Source organism: Culex pipiens, chromosome 2 (assembly GCF_016801865.2).
Source record: "Culex pipiens pallens isolate TS chromosome 2, TS_CPP_V2, whole genome shotgun sequence".
Taxonomy (NCBI): Eukaryota; Metazoa; Arthropoda; class Insecta; order Diptera; family Culicidae; genus Culex; species Culex pipiens.
The window spans coordinates 101657625-101679618 of NC_068938.1; the positions used below are offsets into that span (position 1 = coordinate 101657625).

The 21994-nt window shown below is 39.9% G+C and overlaps 3 protein-coding genes across 15 annotated transcripts in view; 1 reads left to right on the top strand and 2 right to left on the bottom strand.

The window, feature by feature from the left end:
- The window catches only part of LOC120424109 (kinesin-like protein KIF21B), a 145211-nt gene extending 136773 nt beyond the window's left edge, over positions 1-8438 (bottom strand). For 2 of the 13 annotated variants that reach the window (XM_052708765.1, XM_052708764.1), the window contains exons 1-2: positions 8144-8430; positions 7393-7750 (exon numbers count right to left, since the gene is read on the bottom strand). The gene's annotated coding sequence lies outside the window, so the exon portion shown is untranslated. Of the gene's footprint in view, positions 1-7392; positions 7751-7821; positions 8064-8143 lie in introns of those variants that run through there. The other 11 variants (XM_039588128.2, XM_052708754.1, XM_052708762.1 and 8 more) reach the window with 9 other exon arrangements.
- A 3395-nt stretch (positions 8439-11833) lies between these two features.
- On the top strand, positions 11834-12686 carry LOC120424101 (ankyrin repeat domain-containing protein 49). Its single transcript, XM_039588114.2, has 2 exons — positions 11834-12094; positions 12154-12686. Exons 1-2 carry the CDS (start codon positions 11908-11910, stop codon positions 12663-12665), a joined length of 699 nt encoding a protein of 232 aa, XP_039444048.1. The 5' UTR covers positions 11834-11907; the 3' UTR covers positions 12666-12686.
- Positions 12687-12701: 15 nt separating this feature from the next.
- LOC120424100 (COP9 signalosome complex subunit 4) lies at positions 12702-14370 on the bottom strand. Its single transcript, XM_039588113.2, has 5 exons — positions 14160-14370; positions 14012-14092; positions 13698-13953; positions 12964-13640; positions 12702-12907 (listed from the first exon to the last, which is right to left on the bottom strand). Exons 1-5 carry the CDS (start codon positions 14242-14244, stop codon positions 12774-12776), a joined length of 1233 nt encoding a protein of 410 aa, XP_039444047.1. The 5' UTR covers positions 14245-14370; the 3' UTR covers positions 12702-12773.
- Between the last annotated feature and the right edge of the window lie 7624 nt (positions 14371-21994).

The window sequence follows — 21994 nt, forward strand, 5'->3', positions numbered from 1 at the left end:
ATTGGTCGAACGGCTTAGAGTGATTAAAATTGGTATATTTCCTCTAGTAGCTGTACATAAGTGATGCTGAAATGAAATGTAAATCATAACTTCTTCTGTTTTTGTGTTTTCTGCTTCAATTTTATGTGTGTATGAGTGCCCTATGGCCAGGACCGGTGGCGTAGTTGTAGACGTGATTGCCTCTCACACCAGTTGGCCTGGGTTCGATCCCAGTAGGCCCCGGTGCCCGAGCAGGGGTAAATAACAAGGGAAATGCGTAACAATACCTTTTTTCTGGTGAAAAAAATTAAAAAATCAAACCATCCCCGACCCCTATGTCTTTTGTGGTCTCTATTGCAAGTTTTTGCTCGAACCTAGGAGTCTGAAGGCTTAAATGGGGAGGGCACCCAAACCTCTTTCTACTACAAGGAACCTTCCACACCAGGGTTCGAACTGACGACCTTTGGATTGCGAGTCCAACCGCCGCCAGCGATGCCACCGGAGCAGGTTTGGTTTGATGTGTTGTTTGTCTTTATAGCATGGAGACGACTACCACACCTGGAATGACTTAAGGGGTTACATACATGTAGAAAATCACAAAATTTCATATTACAGAAAATTGAGTAAATCCACCAAAAACATGATTTTCAATCACTCCTGAAAGTTTCATGAAGATATTTCATGATTTAGCTGAGTAAGAGACGATTTCAGTTAAAAATTTTGCCATGCGCAAAGCTGACTGTCAAACTTTGTGAGCGCTTTTCTCTAAACACTGAGTTGATTTACGGGTGCCACGATATCTTGAAATGGGATGGACCAAATTGGCTGAAATTTTGGGTGAAGACTCCGAAGACATATCCCGTGTGCATGACGAAGCCCGATTTTGAAATTTTGTTTTTCAAAAAATTACAAAAATCAAAAACTGGCGATTTTTTATATGAAAAAACATAAAAATATTTGTTTTTTTTTTTCTTCAAATAAGCGTTTTGAAAATCGGCCTTCGTCATGCACACGGGACCGGTATAGCGAGGCTTCACCAAAATTTTGAGCCGATTTGGTCAAGGCATTGTTGAGATATCGTGGCACCCGTTTTTTGAAACTGCTAACTTCAAATAGCTATATCTCGGCAAAGATACAACCAAATTTCTTCAAAATTGTTTTGATAATAGATGAAAATGTATATTTTAATGCTCTGAAAACGAATTTGAAAAAAAAAATAAATGTGTGCTCAAACCAACCTCTAACATTTTAGCCGATTTACATGTATGTAACCCCTTAATGGCCTTACAACAACCAAGGCCGGGACAGACTTATTTCCCCATCCGATGAAAGGATGGAGCAAATGGAAATCGAACCCAAGATCATCCGCTTACAAAGCGGACAGCTTAACCACTCGGCCAAGCCGATAGGGGAAGGTGGGGCAAGACGACCATATGGGGCAAGCGGAACAATCGCTCGTAAGGCCGTAATGTTTACAATTTTGATTATTTCCAGTATGAGGAATTGTTGCTAGCAATGCAATTAGCTGATTCTACTACCACATAACCGCCAAAACGACGTAAACGCCACGGGGAACAAGAATGAATGAAGTTTTTTTCAAAACCTTTGTTTTCTTATAATATTTGGAAAGTACAAAATAAGGCTTAGGGTTCGTTTTAAGGCTCATTTTATCAAAATGCTATTTTTCCTAGATCAATAGTGTCCCTACCAATGACTTGCACCTATTATAAAGTATGATTTATCTTTTGGTTATTTTTGTAGAGAGCTTTTAAAAAATCTTGTTCAGGTGGGGTATGTACCTTATGGATTTTCAGTATGGAAAAAAATACGAATTGCTGCCCCTACCTTTTTTTCTGGTATCAATGCAAAATTATGGTATTTAGGAGTTCAACTTTGGAATTTACCTTAAGGATTATGCAAGTGCAATATGTGGTTTCATACCAATTTAAAATATTGTTTTGATATAGCAAAATTGAATTTTTTTTCGTTGATCGGATACCAAATTTAGGTGTTTTTGGTTATTACAGTATTATGTCAAATTCCTTTGGAACTAGAGGAAAAGTTTGACCCATTTTGACAAGGTCATTAATTTTACGCTGAAAAGATATCTCAAAGCGAAGCATGATTGAGAAACGGGAATTTCAAAGTTGTTTTTTTAATCGTAAAATCGTTAAAATTTATCTAAGTTGGGATTAGATGAAATTTCAAACATATGACAAAGAGGTATTTCAGATAATCGCGGATTCGAAAAGATCATTTCCTATAAAATTACACATTTTAAACTGCCTCACCTTTTTTATACGGGACGTAAAATGGGAGTAGTTTTTAACATAAGGGTTTTCAGGTTTTTGGAGGGTGGAACTCAAGATAAGTTTACATGCATCGAATGAGATTCTACGCCTGTTCTCTGTTTACGGAAATGTTACAAGTTTCCCCCTTTGATTTTTCCGAAATGGAAAAACCAAGTTTCCACCGCACACTTGTCGCATTACCAGCACACTGCTGTGTGTTGGTTTGTATCCGCTGTACGTGCGCCTCCCTCGTCGTCAGTAAGCACACGATTTTCGATGTGTGTACGTACAACTTTATATCAGCAGCAGGTTTAGGCACTGCAACCCACCAACGTCGAGAGTCCGTACCGTACCGTAATTATGTATGTGTACTAGGGTGTCCGAGAACAGAACGATTATATTTTTGAATCGTTTTCTTACAAACTTTACCGTGGTGTATCAATGGGTTAATCTAGACCGATTTTGCCAATATTTTGCCCAGAGGCCTAAAATACCTCAAGAAACAATATTGTGGCTAGTGGACCGAGATTGCAGAACATTTTCTCATATTGTGGGCACTCTAATGAACACGTTACTTATGGAGTGGAGGGTTTCTATTGAGACAACCGGCTCATAATAGCAGAACCGAATTGAAGGTCAGGTTTGTACGTTTGTTTGCTGTTTGTTTTTTACCTCTTCTATTTGAACGTTGATAAGTTTTGATGTTACTTGCAAAAAAAGTGGCGTGTATCTGCATGATTCATTTGATTGGCTTCTGGAATATTGTTGTTTCTCAGTCCAATTTTCTCAGATTCCACGTGTTCAACTCGTCCAGTTTCGAGGCGTAGCTTTTCGGTGTTTCTGAAACACGGTTATTACCTTTGCTGCCATCAGCATCAAACGCCAGCAACGTTTTATTTTTCCATAATGGTTTCGCGAAGCTAATTTCACCAAATTATCTGCAAGTCAATTTTCGATACGCTCGATTTCGTGGCAATTTTTGGCACGTCGAGCCGGCTTTTGGTTCAACGTTTTGCGTAACAACCGCGCGTAACGATGATCCATCTGAAACCGATTCTCAGCTGCCGGTAATGATCGTAATTCGGAATGGTTTGCCGCTACAAACATGCGCTCGACCTGTCATTATTTGGTACTTTTCACATCGAAGGGGAAGAAGCAGGTTGGCCAAACCGATTTGTTTGTTTTTGCTCGCGCGTTTCCTTTTTAAAGTGCTGGGGCCACCGACTTCCTTCGGTGTGAACCTCTTTCCGAAAATGGCCCGTTCATAAATCACCCGGCCAAGCGCCTTTACAAAATTTACGCCCCAACCGAAGCGAATCCGACAGGTTCAACGGATCCGTTTAAAAGTGTTGTAGAGTGTAGGTACTACGCAAAGTGAGCCGTTCAGCTGGGTCGTTGAGACAGTCGCTTGAAATGTCACCACGCCGACGCCGCCGTGAGGTTGAGAGTTATCGCCGGTCGGGGTTGGTTGGTAATGGGTTGTGTTTGGGGTTCTTTAGATTGCAGTCAAACGAATACTGACTTGAACAGCTTGGTGTGCTGCGTACAGGTGCTTTTCAATGGACACTTGACACTGTTTTTTTACAATATGGGAACAATACTGTGGGACTTTCAAGAGATAAATTGGATTTTAATGGCCAAATGGATGTGTGGGATCATCCGCATTTGAAAAAAAAAAAAAGGCAGAAAGGCAAAAAGATTTTGTCTGTTTTGTCTTTTTTTTTTTTTTTTTTTGGGAGGGTGGTCCAGCCGCACATCGTTGATGTTGAAACCTCTAAACTGGGCCCTCGTCCTGTCACGTCCGTCAGTAGTCTTGTCGTACATTACAACTAGAATCAGATCTGCCAATGAATTAGTACACTTCGACCAAATAAACACTGACGCTGTATGGATCTGACTCTAGAATAAATGCACAGTTGTGTGTTATTCATAAGTCCAACTTATTCAATTATTCATTTAAGTCCAAATATTCATTTGCTAACTACTTTGGATTGAAAATCTTAATTTTAATCTAAAATCCTCTAAACTTAATGTTCAAAACTAAACGTTCCTTTAACTGTTGCAGTACTACTTCTATCAAAAAACAATAAAAATTTGTGAACTGATATACAAATAGGATAGAAATCGCGATTTTAAAAAGAAATGACCATTTACGTCAAAAGATCCGTAGTTCCTCGATTCGCAACAATGGGCAATACAACCATAATCCGAAAACCGTTAGTTCAACAGATCAACGAATTTTGTCCGATATCATTACATTATTGATTGATCGAGACTCTATGGACAATTTGACATAAAAGAATGCCTAGTATTCTGCATCAATCAAAGTTTATTGACAGTATTACTCTAACTTAACAATTGCAACTAAATTTGTCATCAAATAGATTTGGAAAGCATACAGATTTATTTTAAATGCTAATGCTAAGCAACAAATCAATTGTACTATCTTGCAGTCCCACCTAAATCCCACATTGTGATAGTGAAAAAGTCACAGAAGCAGCGGTGTCTTGTGCAATTGTGATATTTTCACTATCGGAGAACTACCTAGTTCACGAAGACAGCTTATCGGTCAACGCTTAAGCCCTGGGGCTGCGACAAAGCGAGTTCTCGTAGCATGAAGTGGTGTCCATAGTGCTTACAAAAAAGAATGTATACCCAAATTTTAACTAATGCACTAGGATCAAATCATGCCCCTTGACTTTACAAGGCCCAGGGAAAAAGATTTTGTCTGTTTTGTCTTTATGGCAAAAATCATTTGATTATGAATTACGTACAATATCTGGCCGTAAATAAATCTATATTAAACGATCCAACGCAAAGATAACAAAAATGTATCTGAGTATGGAGAGCAATAAGGATTATATACAAAATTAAAACTAGAGGACAATAGATGTAGTAATTAGACAATCCTAAAGAATTGTACAATCAATAAACAATTTTCCCCTAGTGACGTAGTTCTAGTTTTCCACTATCCACTTCCAGTCTCCGCCATTACAGCATACTGTTCACTGTCCTGATGCTCCCTTCCGAATACCCGGCTTTGATTCTACTAATAATAAGAATTGTTAAAAAAAAAGAAAAATCATGGATGAGAAAAAGGTCAATGCGGATGGAGAGCAAATTGGACTCTCCCCTCATAAAGACATCAGTTAAGATATTTTCAATTCAATTTAATTTGGTTTTATTTGTTTATAAATAAGTTACAATGAGTTCATTTAAGTACATAACAGAATATTGTAGTTCCTTTAAGCTGTGTGTTATTACTTATAAATATTGAATAGACAAGATTAAGAAACAGTTTTTAAAAAATATACAGAAAGTACAATGGAAAAGGATAGATAAAGAGAAAGCTTACAACTAGATCACAGCAAAATTTAATCAATTATAGATGTGCTTGATCATGATCATGATGTAATAACACTTATAAGCAATTCTCTACGAAATCGGGCGATTTCTACCATTTTAATTTTTTGTATTTTTTTATTTGGCTCAAACTTTGTTGGGGCCTTTCTTATAACCAAAGAAGCTATTTTGTGTCATTTGTTCACCCAAGTCTCCAGCTAGCAGCTGTCCAAACAAAAATGGTACGTAAACATTCGAGAAACTGTAACCTTTGAATGAATTTTCTGATCAATTTGGTGTCTTCGGCAAAGTTGTAGGTATTGTTTGGGAATATTCAGAAAAAATAGATTCACGGAAAAAGAAACCGATTTTTAACTTTTTTTTTTACAAAAACTCAGTTTCCCAAAATTTGATTTTTTTATATGTTTTGGGGGACAAAAAAAAACCCACAACTTTTGAGCCATAGAGAAGTATGGTTAAAAATTCTGCCGCCGAGTTATAAATAAAAAAAATGATATTTTTGTAAAAAAATTATCGAAATTTCATGAAGATTGGACCTATCTCAGCAACTAATGGTCCGAATTTCAATGTTTATATTTATGAAACATTCGTGAATCAAGACTAACATTTCAAAGGGGCCAAACATTTAATATTACGCCTTTTTGAAATGTTTGTCTTGATAAAAAAATGTAAATATCGTTTCCCAACAAAATTGGAGCCAAATAAAAGAAAACAAATAAAATCCATTTCCGGTTTTGGGAGAGAATTGCTCTTAATTAAAAATTACGAAATTCAGAAAAAAAATATGACAGAGCAAATTTTTTCCGGAATGATTTGAGAAGGCATTTAGCCCAGAAATCGGAAAATTTTGCGGCTTACTATAAATGGTAACAATGAAATTTTGATCATTTTAGGCTGTTACAATTTTTATTTAAAGATTTTGTCATCTGCCTTCAAAGTTGGCCCGAAAAATCAGGGCCAACAATTTTTTCATAAAACTTCTAAATTTTAATGGAAAATTATGTACAATCAGCTGAAATTAATTTAAAATGCATTTCCCTGTGTTTAGAATCTTTTTTAACGTGTTGGGGTTGATTTAAAAATCTTTTGATTTTTTAAAAATTTTCGATGTTTATGTTTTTATTTGCTAAAATTTTTGTTTTCGTCAAATCATTCATTTTTTGAAAATTAATGATTGCAAAACGACTAAGCTAGTGTAAAATGAATTTTAAAACACTTTTTCCATGCAAATGCTGAAACTATGGCTTGTAATTTCAATATTTATATTTTTCGACCCCGGCCAGAGCCGAGGGACAAAAACTTTGAAAAATATTTGCATCGGCCTTATATGAAATTTAAAAATAAACCATAACTATAATTTCTCTAATAACACAAACCTAATCTAATAATGTATTTATTCTACACAAATTTACACTGCATTTATCTCCGACTGTCTTCATCTCCATGCTCAGCTTATTACATAACAAAAGTTTTATTGATTTTCGTAAGTGGCCCTAAACAAGAGCCTCGCTACTACTTCTATCGCATAAAATCTTCCAAAAAACCTGCCAGCCAAAAGCCAATTATTGACCAGACCCACTCCAATCTACTCCACTCACGAAATCCGTTCATTCATTCATTTATCGATTCCATTCAGAATCTTGGCCCGCGTAGAAAAAAAAAAGAAACTATCCAACGTTGTGTTGTTGTTACAAATGTTTCGCCGTGGGCTGACGGTCCGCGCCGTAACTTTTTATGCAAATCAACAGCAACCACCTACCTGTAGTATGTGGCGGCTGCAGTTTCTCCGGAGGTTGGGTTGTTCCGAATTATTACACGACACACGATAGCGCGTTATTTCGCTGCAACGCCCCCGCCGCAGCTTGATTTGCACAATAATCCAATCAAAATCGAATGGCCCGTGTGGTACTTTAGAGGTGACGATTGTTGGCCATTTTCTTTACAATAGGTGAGGGTGAGGTGTAATTTAGTACCGGAAGCACTATTTGAATAATATTTTTCTTCGACTTTTTTTTGTTGGAATACAAACTAAACTAAAACTACGCACACCATACACAATCAATCATTTGGAAATTTTTTAAACTTTTTCTTCACAATTTGAAATTCACACTCGAAAGCTGCAAAGTAAAACACAACAAAAAATGAAACTTTTCTCTTTTTTATACGATTCCACCAAAGTGACACACACAAGAAACACGGAAAATCGATCAGGTGAAAATGCACTGCAGTTTCTCCGAGCAGCTCGCGACGACCATGTTATTTGCGAAAAACTTTCCCGAAAACAAAAATGGAAGAAGTCAAAGACCGGAAAGTGCCCCGACTGGCCCCGAGAGGGAGAGGAAAACTCAAAACAACTAAAATTTTCTCCCCGAGATGTGTGGAAATTGGGTTCCGAATGTGTGATTGTTTATGCTGTCAGTGTGACGTTTTTCCTGTTTAAAAAAAATGATTTTAAACGCGTCGCCACCTCGATCGAAATCGATTTTCTGTTGCACTTTTCTTGATGCAACCTTCCGCGAGTGATTTATGCCTTCCAAGAAGTGCAACTCCGCAAGCAAAATACGCTCGTGATTTGCACCTATCGCAAATGTTGCCGATTTTTGCTCGAATTTGGCAAGCTCACACCGAAAAATCAATTCTTTTTTTAACGCGTCGTAGCTGCCCCCAAACCAAGTAACAAACCGGGGCCACAAAAACGAAAACGGAACACACAAAAAATTGGTAAAACCGAGTGAGCAGAGAGCACTCGCGGAAAACAAACGTTTTCTGAACCGACCGTCGTACTCGAATGTTGTTGACTGACTGAACCACCCTCAGGGCCTCAGCTCGGAAGACGCAAAACAGCCCAGCGCGGATGCACCTGCAAAAAGAAAACGTCAAAAAGAAGGGATGCCAGATTTGTTTGCAAACTTTACGTACACGATAAAATAAATTTGTCATTTTGTAAATATTTTAACATTTCTGGAGTTTTTTTTTTGTTTTTTATTAACGCATTACTAACACGCTTAATAAGCCGTGACCGTGGTGTAGGGGCAAGCGTGGTTGCCTCTCACCCAGTCGGCCTGGGTTCGATCCCAGAAGGTCCCGGTGGCAAATTTTGAGACGAGATTTGTCTGATCACGCCTTCCGTCGGACAGGGAAGTAAATGTTGGTCCCGGTCTAACCTAGAGGTCAGGTCGTTAGCTCAGTCCAGGTGTAGGAGTCGTCTCCCTGGGTCCTGCCTCGGTGGAGTCGCTGGTAGGCAGTTGGACTAACAATCCAAAGGTCATCAGTTCGAATCCCGAGGTGGATGAAAGCTTAGGTGTAAAAAGAGGTTTGCAATTGCCTCAACAATCAAGCCTTCGAACACCTAGTCACAGTCTGTGACCTAGTTTCGAGTAGGAAACTCGCAATCGAGAACGTCAAGGCAATGCTGTAGAGCGAATAATTTGATTTGATTTTGATTTTTTTTTATCACGCTTAATATGGGGTGGTGGTTTGGTTTACACGGTTTACACACAGTTTTTGTTTGCACACAAAAAAATATTACGGTAATGACAAAAGTAACTTACTTTAGAATTAAAAAGTGTTTAAAATTTGCTACATTAAAAGTTTTTTTCTTGTTGAAAACTTTTACTGCTACAGTTTTTGAAAATCTCATTGCTCACTGATTTAAAAGTTTTCACTTTTTATTCGACTGTAAAATTTCTTGCATTTTGTCGTTCTCGTGTAACCGTGTTCGCCTAAGTCTAAAATGTAAACAAACGTTTTGGTGATTCCGGTGAGTGGAGGTCCACAACGACTATCAAAACCGAACGCGGCCGCTGCCAGGACTTGGACGCGGAAACCTTTGAAAGAGGATGGTGCGGGCTCGGGTGCGTGTGCGGAACAAGGTTGGGGGATTAGGGGAAAGTTGGTTTTCAAAAGGATAAGGCCATGGCTGCAGCTTCCTGCAGGACCTGCAGCTGTTTCACGACCGAAATGGGTAGGATGAAGCTTGGGTTTTTGGTGGCGTTTGAGATTATTTTGTTTGTTTTTGTAGGACGCCGTTTATGTGGTTGCCGAAGATCGGAGGTCGGGATGTGGATTTGCACCGGTTGTATTCGGTGGTGGTGGCCCGGGGTGGGTAGACGAGATTGACGTTGAAGCAGATTTACATCCGCTTTTTGAACAAGTACGAAAAAGTTAATTTTCACGGTGAGGAGAAGGATCCGACGGAAGAGGGAAACGACGAGTAGCGGCATAATCGGAGGTGGTCAGCGCGGATGTTGCACTCGGTGCCGGCGGTTTACGACCATCAGCAGCATTATGTGCCAGAAGTGATGACGGGACAGTGTGGGATGTCCCGAGGGTCCGCAGCGAGGTCCGCAGTCCATTTCTCGTTGCGGGACGAGTGTAATACTGAGTGTAATACTAAACATCCGGAAGAACAGTTTGCACTAGTTCTGGAAGGACCGTCTGTACATAAGCCGCAGGTCCTGGAGCTGTCGTACTCAGATTACTTCCAGAGGTTGGAGCGAGATCCGATGAACCTGATCAAAAACATCTACCTGGAATACCGAAAAAGTTACAGGTGAGTATTGAGAATGTGTTCAGTGTCTAGCCAATTTCATTTACTTTAAAACTCTTTCAGCAACTCCCGCCCGCAAACGCTCATCTCGCAACGGCGCAGCTTCGGCCGGATGAACTTTGACGGCGAGTTGGCAATATCTGTATCATTCTCGAAGGAGGACGAAGTGATCGTGAACTATCCGTTCATGCGCTTCATTTCCTAGCCGGAAAACGTCGACTTCCCTTCCCGAATCAACAACCAATGGCCAACTCCTCCAAGCTTGTCCTGATGATGGCCGGCAACGAGACCAACCTGTTCTCTACATCACTGTCGCGCTCCAAAATAAAGGCCGCGATGTTGCTCCCCAACGAAACATCCATCCGTAACCTGCTCAGCCTGGGGCCTTCGAACGTGACCGGTGGCGTACCGTAAGAATCGGTACAGCTTGGACGCGGAAGTTGGCCAACCATAAGCAGATCCGTTAAATACAAAAAAAAATCGAAAACATTCTGTTTTAATATTAAAATCAAGCTTCCCTGCACCGTGCGGTACACGCGGTTTACTTGCACCTCGGGTTTGCTTTGCGCCTGCTTTGTTCGGTTTACACCCGTACCCGACTCACACGAACCGAGGGTATTTTGGTTCATCGTACCAGCGCACCACGACACTCTCGGTTCGCCGCGTCGGTTTTGTGTCTGGCACTCACCCATGGCATGAATCCGGTATATGAGCCAAGGTGCTTCTCTCGTTACGAGCCGAGGTACGTGCCGTGGTACGCGCTGGCGGTACAAAACGGGTTCAATACCACGGCGCGTACCACGGCACGCTGGGTTCATGCCATGGGTGAGTGCCAGAAACAAAACCGATGGGGCGAGCCGAGAGTGTCGTGGTGCGCTGGTACGATGTACCAAGATACCAATACACAAATGGGTTCAGGCACGTACCGAAGCTAGAAAACCAAACCCGCGGTGTGCGTTGGCACTGGCGCATGGGAAGCTTGATTAAAATATTGAAATAAAATCCATCACATGTTTCGAAAATCATCACTGTTATGTTAAATGTTATTTATTCTTGCCATAAAAAGTTTTTTCTTACATTAAAAGTAAAAAACTTTTACCTATACAACGATTTTGTTCCAGAAATGCATGGTAGTATCAACAACTTTTTAACTTTTAAATTAAAAAGTTTGAACTTTCTACGAATATTCACCAACGTGAACTCTTAATCCAACGAACGATCTTTTTAAATTTAGAGTATTTTTTTGTGTGTATGTATTGTGAAGGCAGACTAAATCAAAATACGAGCGCGACCTGTCAAAGCCTGTTGCGCAATAGCTTGGCAATAGGCTGATGTACACGCTTACGACAAACCACTCCAACTTTGTACGGCGCAATTGGAACTCTTCATTCTGCGGAAAATCGCAACCGTTTTACGGTACTGAAAGTATCCTTTTGTGGGAAAATGAGTAGAAAGTACTCTTTTGAGGTATATTTCTGATTTTGAGTGTAAGTTCTTTCTGAAAATTGGCTGCGTGCTGATCATGCTAATTGAAAAATCTGTAAAATGAAGATTTACATTATATTTAACTGTGATGCTTGTGATGTTTACCTATTTCCTTTTGTCGCAAACTGTCATAACAAAACAAAATTTATTCAGAGATTGTAGATCCAAGTGAATTTTTTTCGTATTTCTTTGAAATTTTTATTGAAATACGCATTTCTATAGTTCTATTACACAAAAATAATGGCCAAGCAGCAAAAGTCAGGCAAGGACTGGGAACAAATTGCCCGGGGCATCGAAGACGACAAAAAGGACGAAATCGAAACGCTGGAAGATCTGGAGGAAAAGATGAGCAAAACTCCGCGCGGTATGTTCGTCAGCGGCTGGGACGATCCGGATGATCTGGTTGAGGAGGACACCGATCCACAAGGTGAGTTGGAACCCTTTGGTTTTTGTCATTTCATGCTAATTAGAGATTTCTTTCGCTAGCCTCCCTCGAACGACTGGCACTGTGGGCCGCCGGCGAAGACAAGCTGGAAGTGCTGACGGAGGTTCTCTCTAAAAAGCCCTCCGTAGTACACGCCATCGACGAGGACGGGTACACTCCGCTGCACAAGGCTTGCTACAACAATAACACCGCCATGGTCGAACTGCTGCTGCGGTACGGTGCCAAACCAAACGCCCGCACCGAGCTCGGTTGGACGCCGCTGCATTCCGCGTGCAAGTGGAACAACGCCGAGTGTGTGGCCCTGATGTTGCAGCACGGAGCGGACATCAATGCCATCTCGCAGGGAGACCAAACGCCGCTGCACATCGCGGCCACCGTGTCCAACTGCCGGAGCACGCTCGTCACGTTGCTGATGGACGATCGGGTGCGGCCCGGGCTGGTGAACAATTCGAACGAAACGGCGGCGGCGATTGCCAAGCGGAGTGGGTTGTCGCACGCGTTGTTCGAGATGGGACATCCGGGGTACACGGTGGAGATGGGGATTTTGGATTGAATTATTTAATATTAATCATTTTACTTCCAGAACGTTTGCGTTTTAATTAATCATTTATCGAATCTCTGTATCAGAGCATGTTCTATCTTCGAAGCGACTTCCTCCTTATTAGGTGCACATCTCTTCCTCCATGACCTTGCTGATCCACTCCGGTTCGGCGGCGCTGATCTTCTCAATCAGCCCATTCACCTGGTAGCACAGGCTTTGGATTTGCTTGTCCCACTGGGGCAGAATTTCACGAGCTGAAAGTTAAAAAAAATGTTGTAATTTAAATTTCCAAGGTAAAGGAAGGTCTTACTTTCAAAGTGCACGACGCCGTCGATCTGATCGATGTAGCCGTTCATGCGCCCCTCGGTGATCATCTGCGAGGCGATCCGTTCGGCCTTGTTTGGCTGAATTTCCAGCAGCGATCCCAGCTCGTCGAACGTAATGTTGTTGTACAGCTTGCTGGCCGAGAGCAGATTGTGCTCGAACACGGCCCGGTCCAGGATCGTCGATCCGTCCACGGTGGACGCCTTCTGGTGGGCCTGCAGCAGGGCTTCAAAGTCTTGCAGCTCCGATCGGCGAATGATCCGGTCGAGGTACATTTTCTCGAGAATCGAGTACGCCGGCAGATGCTGGCAGCGTTCGTCCTTGAAGAGGGTGGCCAACATGCGGGATCGCTGCTGGCCGGCCGAGGCCAGGACCGTACAGATGAGTGCCTTCTTGAGTGCCGTCATGCGTTCCCCCTCGTCTACGATGGTTCGATAGGACAGCTCGTTGTACCGCTGGGCAGCTTCGATGAACTTGCGGCGATAGTCCAGAACGCGGGCGTAGCAAACTTCAAACAGAATCTGCAGCTTCTCGTCCTTGCTGTCCGCCTGCAGAATCGAGGCACGGTTGATGAACGCCTCCGCCTGAACCGGATCTTCGTCCTCCAGATAGAGCCGTGCGATCTTCAGATAAGTCTCCAGTTTGTAGTCCAACGAGTAGGGTCTGAAACAAGTCTTGCGTTAGAATCTGGCCACCTTAACCCAACACCCCACCACTCACTTTTGTCCCGTCTCCAGCGGGATCCCCCCGAGCACGTTGGCCGCCTCCTTCCAGTTCTGGTTGCGCTCGTAGATCTGCGCCAGGTGCTGCCGGATGCTGGCGACCTGCTCCTCGAACGAAATCACCCGCGGCTGAACCTTGTCCAGCGTAAAGTGCGACACCGCCTTCGAGATGTCGTCCGGCAGCTTGGTCAAGTGGGCGCCCACGTCCGACAGCACCTGCCGGGAGATTACCAGGCTGACGTGCTCGTTGACGACTGAAAATAGAAAAACTTCTTGAAATCCTTCCAAAACAAACAATCTTCCAATACTCACTGGCTTCAATGAAGATCTTGAGCGTTTCGACCAGTTCGGTTTCGGTGTTGAGCAGAATCTGCTCCAGCAGGGCGCGATACTCTAAAAAAAAGAAAAATTTAGCCAAACCCCATCCCGGAAGTCCTTCCCCCAACCCAAAACCACTCACTGTCCGCCTGCTCCTTGTGGATGCCGGACGAGTTGGTCAGCTGGGCCAGCTGGTTGCGCAGGGACACCGCGTTGATGGCGGCCATCTCTCTCGATCGCTGCCGGGTTGTTACGACACTTGAAGAAAGCAAACCCCGAAAATAAACTCGCGTGAAAACTTCCGGACGCGGCGCGCAAGGATTGCAGAAAAAGCACACGGAGAATCAGCATTACACTTTTTGCAGTTCGATTTTACACCACCGACTAGTTTCAACCCTCGAACTGAAAAAAGTGTAAAAGGCGAACTGCAAAAAGTGTAAAAGTTACATCTTTTCCAGTTCAGGGTTCCGAACTGCAAAAAGTGTAACTTTTGGACTTAGAAAAATTTTGAAGAATTTGCGGAATCATTTCACCCGCTGTCAAATCGGGACTTAGTGGAATTTGGATGCTGGTAGCAAGAGGTGTTGCAGGTAAGTTCTGCTCGGATTTGTGAACAGCTGCCGGAAAAGGCAAGATTCCGGTTCTCTCAAACTGGATAACCAACAATACCAGGCCAGCGAATAATGTTGTGGCCAAATTCGGTTGAATTCTTGGTTCTCCAGTCTGGGGGAAGCGAAATTCTACCTTCTGGTAGGAAACGGCTAAAATCTGCCGGATGCGGTTGGAAAAGGCAAGACTCCGGTTCCTTCAGACGGGGAAACCAAGAATCACTCTTCGGTCTGGGGGAGGTAAATTTCGACCTTCCGGCCGGAATTCAAGGAAATTTATCGTCAGCGCCCGGAAATAACAAGATTCCAGTTCCCCAAACCGGATATCCAAAAATCACGGGCGGGTTGTTAATTTTATGGTAGGATTCGATTGATTTTATGGTTCATGGATCTGGGGGAACCTAATTTGCCTTAATATCGACCGGAAGGCAGAAATTTGCTTTCCCCAGACCGAAGACCCAAGAAATCAGTTGAATCCGGCCACACAATTATCTACCTCTCCGTGATTCTTGGTTTTCCAGTCTGGGGGAACCGGAATCTTGCTTTAACCACGAATCACGGGAGGTGAATAATTTTGTGGCCGGATTCAACTGATTTCTTGGTTCTTCGGTTTGGGAGGAGAGAAATTGTACCACTCGGGAGGGAAGTGCAATGTTACCTTCTGTCTGGATTTTTGTCAAATCTGACGGTCACGACTATTGTTGAAAAATTGAAAGTTTTCTACAGCTAAAATTACTTTTCACAGATTAGATACGCACGTGAACCAACAGCGAACAGAACGTGTTCCCGGATTTCGCCTACCGGAAGTATCCGTGCGCCCAGACCCGGAGAAGAAAACATTTGAGAATCGAGGACAAGCAACCTGGAAAGTCCGGAGAGGAAGATCAAAACCAGCTCCCGGAAAGCCGCTCGCGGCATTAGATCTGGCTCCGTAAGCCGCTGCTGATCCGACAATCGTGCCAGCTCGGTAAGTCCCCTTCGTGTTCCCCGACAAAGACGTCAGAGCCGAAGCCGCAGTCACAGCGGTTCGGCCCGTTCGTGCAGTGCATCGGAGCAGTCTAGGTACAGATCCGTATCGGCCGCAACCAGGGCAACCGGCACGGCACTAGTCGTTTCTTGGTTTGTCCCTCCGATCACCTGAACATTCCACAGTCCCCGGGGAAACCCAAGTCCGACTTCGGTGCGGCCTCGTCTTGAGGCAGGGTTGTTACGGACGGCGCGGATTTCACGCGGATGGCAATTTTGATAAATAAATAGATAAATAGATAGAATTACTTTCAAGTTAATAAGAAAAATATTATCAAGAATTACGAGAATTTGTTTTTTTTTTCATTGAGTGCAATTTCAATTTCTTATTAATAGATTTTTTTTTCTGAAAATGTTTGTTTGTATTTTCTTAATACGAACCGTCGAAAATTAAGATGAAGATTATGTAGCGATTATTTTTTAAATTTATGGTTGAGAATTTCTTAATTAAAATTATTGCTACACTTAACTCATTTCTTAATATATCCGGCTCTAAATATGTAATTTCTTTTGAGTTTAGAGTAATGTTTTTTAACCTTATTTATTTTTAATTTTATAGTGGATATATTCAATTTGCCTTTGAATTTTAGATGGGATTTACCCGTAGAAATATTTTTCTAAATTTAAACATTCTTGGCGAAAAATAAAAAGATCAGAACATTCAAAAATTAATGCTCCGTCATTCAAAGTGAGATTTCAAATTTCAAAAAATTTAAACTTTTTTTATATTTTAATAGTTTTTTTTAATCAAAATTTTTACAATTTTCGAATTTCTAAAATCGTAATTAAAAAAATCCGAAATTTCTAAATTCAAAACTAAACAGTCAAAAATTCAAAATTTAAAAGAAAAATTCAAAATAAAAAAAAAACAAAATTTAAAAAAAAAACAAAATAAAAAAAATAAAAATTTGAACACTAAAAAATATAAAATATAAAACAATTTTGCAATAAAAAAAAAACGAAATCTCAAAAATCTCAAATAATATTTAAATTCTTAAATTCTTAAATTCTTAATTTCTTAATTTCTTAAATTCTTAAATTCTTAAATTCTTAAATTCTTAAATTCTTAAATTCTTAAATTCTTAAATTCTTAAATTCTTAAATTCTTAAATTCTTAAATTCTTAAGTTCTTAAGTTCTTAAGTTCTTTAGTTCTTAAATTCTTAAATTATTAAATTCTTAAATTCTTAAATTCTTAAATTCTTAAATTCTTAAATTCTTAAATTCTTAAATTCTTAAATTCTTAAATACTTAAATTCTTAAATTCTTAAATTCCTAAATTCTTAAATTCTTAAATTCTTAAATTCTTAAATTCTTAAATTCTTAAATCCTTAAATTCTTAAATTCTTAAATTCTTAAATTCTTAAATTCTTAAATTCTTAAATTCTTAAATTCTTAAATTCTTAAATTCTTAAATTCTTAAATTCTTAAATTCTTAAATTCTTAAATTCTTAAATTCTTAAATTCTTAAATTCTTAAATTCTTAAATTCTTAAATTCTTAAATTCTTAAATTCTTAAATTCTTAAATTCTTAAATTCTTAAGTTCTTAAGTTCTTAAATTCTTAAATTATTAAATTCTTAAGTTCTTAAATTCTTAAATTCTTAAATTCTTAAATTCTTAAATTCTTCAATTCTTAAATTCTTAAATTTTTAAATTCTTAGGTTCTTAAGTTGTTAAATTCTTAAATTCTTAAGTTCTTAAATTCTTAAATTATTAAATTCTTAAGTTCTTAAATTCTTAAATTCTTAAATTATTAAATTCTCAAGTTCTTAAATTCTTAAATTCTGCAATTCTTAAATTCTCGAATTCTTAAATTCTTAAATTCTTAAATTCCTAAATTCTTAAATTCTTGAATTCTTAAATTCTTAAATTCTTAAATTCTTAAATTCTTAAATTCTTAAATTCTTAAATTCTTAAATTCTTAAATTCTTAAATTCTTAAATTCTTAAATTCTTAAATTCTTAAGTTCTTAAATTCTTAAATTCTTAAATTCTTAAATTCTTAAATTCTTAAATTCTTCAATTCTTAAATTCTTAAATTTTTAAATTCTTAGGTTCTTAAGTTGTTAAATTCTTAAATTCTTAAGTTCTTAAATTCTTAAATTATTAAATTCTTAAGTTCTTAAATTCTTAAATTCTTAAATTATTAAATTCTCAAGTTCTTAAATTCTTAAATTCTGCAATTCTTAAATTCTCGAATTCTTAAATTCTTAAATTCTTAAATTCCTAAATTCTTAAATTCTTGAATTCTTAAATTCTTAAATTCTTAAATTCTTAAATTCTTAAATTCTTAAATTCTTAAATTCTTAAATTCTTAAATTCTTAAATTCTTAAATTCTTAAATTCTTAAATTCTTAAATTCTTAAATTCTTAAATTCTTAAATTCTTAAATTCTTAAATTCTTAAATTCTTAAATTCTTAAATTCTTAAATTCTTAAATTCTTAAATTCTTAAATTCTTAAATTTTTAAATTCTTAAGTTCTTAAGTTGTTAAATTCTTAAATTCTTAAATTATTAAATTCTCAAGTTCTTAAATTCTTAAATTCTGCAATTCTTAAATTCTCGAATTCTTAAATTCTTAAATTCTTAAATTCTTAAATTCTTAAATTCTTAAGTTCTTAAATTCTTAAATTCTTTTATCAACTTTTACACCCAGGGAAAGCCCGAGAAGCTGCTGGTGGATCTGGACGGCATCGACTACAACAAGGGCAACCTTTCTGCGGCGTAAGTCGCTTCACTCTGGTCAAGCTTCAATAATTCATATCCATTTTAAAACAAAGCCAACGTGACCGCTTAGATCGGCGACGCGGTGATCTTTTGCATCGAGCACGCCGACGCGGCCGAGGAGATTTGCGAGTGGTTTGCCGAGTCGCTGTCGAACAACGAAAACCATGCTCAAGCGGAAGATCGCCCGCATCTACCTGATCTCGGACACTGCACAGCTGCAGTGGCAAGGTATCGAACGTGAGCTTCTTCCGGAAGGCGTAAGAATGTTTAAATTTTGAAAACAGCAGATTTTTCATCACATTTTAATCCTACAGCGTGGAGAAGAATCTGCTGGGCATCTTCAAGAATCTCTTCGCCTACCACATGCAGTTGGACAGCCGTCTCAAAGCCGAGGGCTTCAAGTCGCGCGTGATGAACGTGTTCAAAGCGTGGGAGGAGTGGGCTACCCGAAGGACTTTTTGCTTAGGCTGCAGCACACCTTCCTGGGGATTGCGATTGTGAGTAGATTTACTTATTGGTTTGACAATTTCAAAAATACAATCTCTTAACAGGTCGAAAAGTAACCGGAGGAAGTGCCCGCCCTGCTGAAGGGAATTGCCGATACAGATTCCAGCACGCCAGTGCTCAAGCACGACATCTACAACGACGGGATGCTGCTAAACACCACGGAGGACATTGACGGCGTTCCGATGCAGAGCTCGGAGGAGTAGCTCAAAACTGGCGGTTCGTTCCAAGTGGGAAACGGTTGCCGCCCAAACGTTCACGAACAGCAAGTGGGACACATTGGATCCGGTTTCTTCTGCTGTGCCACGACGATTCCGACGACGGTGGAGGCAGCAAGGACGACCAAGCTCGCCGGCTGACAATGCGCGAGATTGAGGAGAAGATCGTCCAGTATCAGGACCAGTTTGAGTACGCCATGAGGCAGGTGCGCGTCGACTGGAACTTCGGCGAAGAAATCGCTCACTACCGGCGATCCTCGCCGTCCGAGTACGTACCACGAACAAGTCGTCCCGCCGGCCCAGTTCCCCCCTCTACTCCAGCAGAAGCCGCAGCAAGCGCGAAGCGTCCCTTTCATCGCTCCCAACCAGTAGCAAGTCCACCCATCGGTGAGGACTCTCAGAATGGACAGATTTCGGGCGAAGGTCGTGCAGGTTTATCAATCAATTTCTGGTAAGTTCTTTCTCACTAGTAAACATTTGATTTCACTGATAAAATGTTTCCCTCTTTCCAGATGGCACCCGCCGGGTTGTTCTCTCCTGAAGGTCAACGCGAAAGTTGAGCCACGTCTCCAAAAAATCATCGACTTTGTGCACCAGCAACGAGCGATCGATCCGGATTGAAAGCCATCTGTTCGCGGTCGATTCATTCCGGAAGCTGGTTGCAAGTAGGAACAAGACAGAGTTCCGAAGTGACGATGATTGCGCTGAAACTCGGTGACATCCGCCAGGACCGGTAAATCCGGATGATGGCAATTGCCAAGAGAGAGTTACGTAGGTTACTCCAAGAAGCGAACAAGCTAGGACCGGTGGGCGGAATATTTAACTTGGAACGGCCTCGAAATGCTCCACTCAGTGATTTTCTGATATTAGGTCAGAAACTTTAATTATATAAAGCATTGTAAAATTAGTCTTTTTCATTAATTTATTGTATGGAATTCAGAAAAAAATAAAGACATTGTTTAATCTAATAGTTAAATTAAAATTTAATTTCTCTTAATAAGAATCCCAAAGAAAATCAAAAAACGCCCAAATGTAGGCAATATGCAATTTTCACCCGGTGAAACATTTCAATTTCGATTTTACACGAAATCCAGTTCGACCCCTGTTACACGAAAGTATGTAATCGTACCTGAACTGAATTTCGTGTAATCGAACTCGATTTCGTGTAATGCCGATCCTCCGTGCAGCTTTGTTGTTTTCAAAGTTTGACAGAACGATGGGGCTAACGTGGCGCACGTCAATTCGCCAAACAAACGGGGAGTGTTCGAATATTTCGTAACGCAATCGAGAAACTGGCTACTTATATCTGAATGGTGACGGTCAAAATACTTTCCCTTCTCAGGACGTCAAACGAAATAGCGTACGTTATCCATTAGTGGACCCCTTTCCTATTATAATAGTGGACCCTCTGAAGGGTTTTTGATGAAAAATTCAATAAAATCACAATTTCAAGCGTGTTGTTGTCAACAAATCTTTTATTTGGCATGTTCAGCATCATTTAAAACAATTTTGACTGACATTGAATCGTCCTTTTCACCAAAATAAGTGTTTTGAGTTCGACATCTGAAATCAGCCATGGCTAACAAGGACATCAAGTATCGTGATCAACTGTACCTGGTTCATCTCGAGAAAGGATCGACAACGCCGTTTGAGCTGAAAGCAGTTCGGGCAATTTTCAACATCATCGTGACTTGGGAACGTTATCGCCCAGTGCACCGTGACGTGACACAATGTTCGAACTGCTTGCAGTTTGGGCATGGTGGAAGGAACTGTTTCATCAAGAGTCGTTGTGCAACCTGCGGAGGTGAGCACAAAACTCAAGCTTGCGAAACAATCAACGAGAACATTGAAGCGAAATGCTTCAATTGCGGCGGCGACCATTCGACCAAGAATCGAAGCTGCCCAAAACGAGCTGAGTTTGTAAAAATTCGGCACCAAGCGACGACGAGGCACCAACCAAATCGTCGCAAAACACCACCAACTTTCACGGACGTGGATTTTCCTGCTTTGGCGTCACCTGGAGCGGGATCTGTTCGAGTGGTTCCAAATCTGCAGCCATTGCCGTTGAATCAGCGGCAAAAAGTTGCAGAGAATACAACACCTCCTGGTTTCAGTCAGCAACCGAAGGAAAACCAACCAGCATCAACGGATGAAGGCAGTAGTGACCTGTTTTCACCACAAGAACTTTTGAACATTTTCATCGAGATGACAACAACACTGCGTGGTTGCAAAACTCGTGCGGAACAAGTAAGAACGCTTGGAGGATTTATCTTAAAATACAGTTCGTAGTTTACTCGTTCTAATGATTTTGAATATTTCAATGAATTTACTTTTTTAGTTTTAAGTTAGGATTAGTTGTTAAAGTGATTTTTTTCTTTTTTACCCAAATGTATTCGATTCAATGCAAAAATGTAAAACAATTTGAAGTAAATAAATGAATGTGAACAGTTAATAAGAAAACGAAAAATATAACAAAGATGAAGAGCATGTAGCCATACCACTTAGAATGTAAATGAAATGTAATTATTATAAGAAAGTTCAATAAAGACATATTTAATTTAAAAAAAAAAAAAAAAAAAAAAAAAAAAAAATCAGCCATGGCCACTAGCATTTTCACAACAAAACAGCATTTATATTTTATGATTGAATTAACTATATCCAATCATTTTTTGACTGATTATTTAACTTCAGCAAGTCGAAATAATGTAAGTTTATGGAACTTTCCTAAAATAAAGCGAAGAACTGCTCATTTTGGAGCAAAAATTAGGGGGGTCCAATATAGGACAACGAAAATCCAAACTTTTCCAAAAGTGGACCCCTGTTAATTAAACCTTCAAAAAATGAAGAAAACTGTGTATTTAAGCAAAAGTTCCTCTTAAACATACAATAAATGC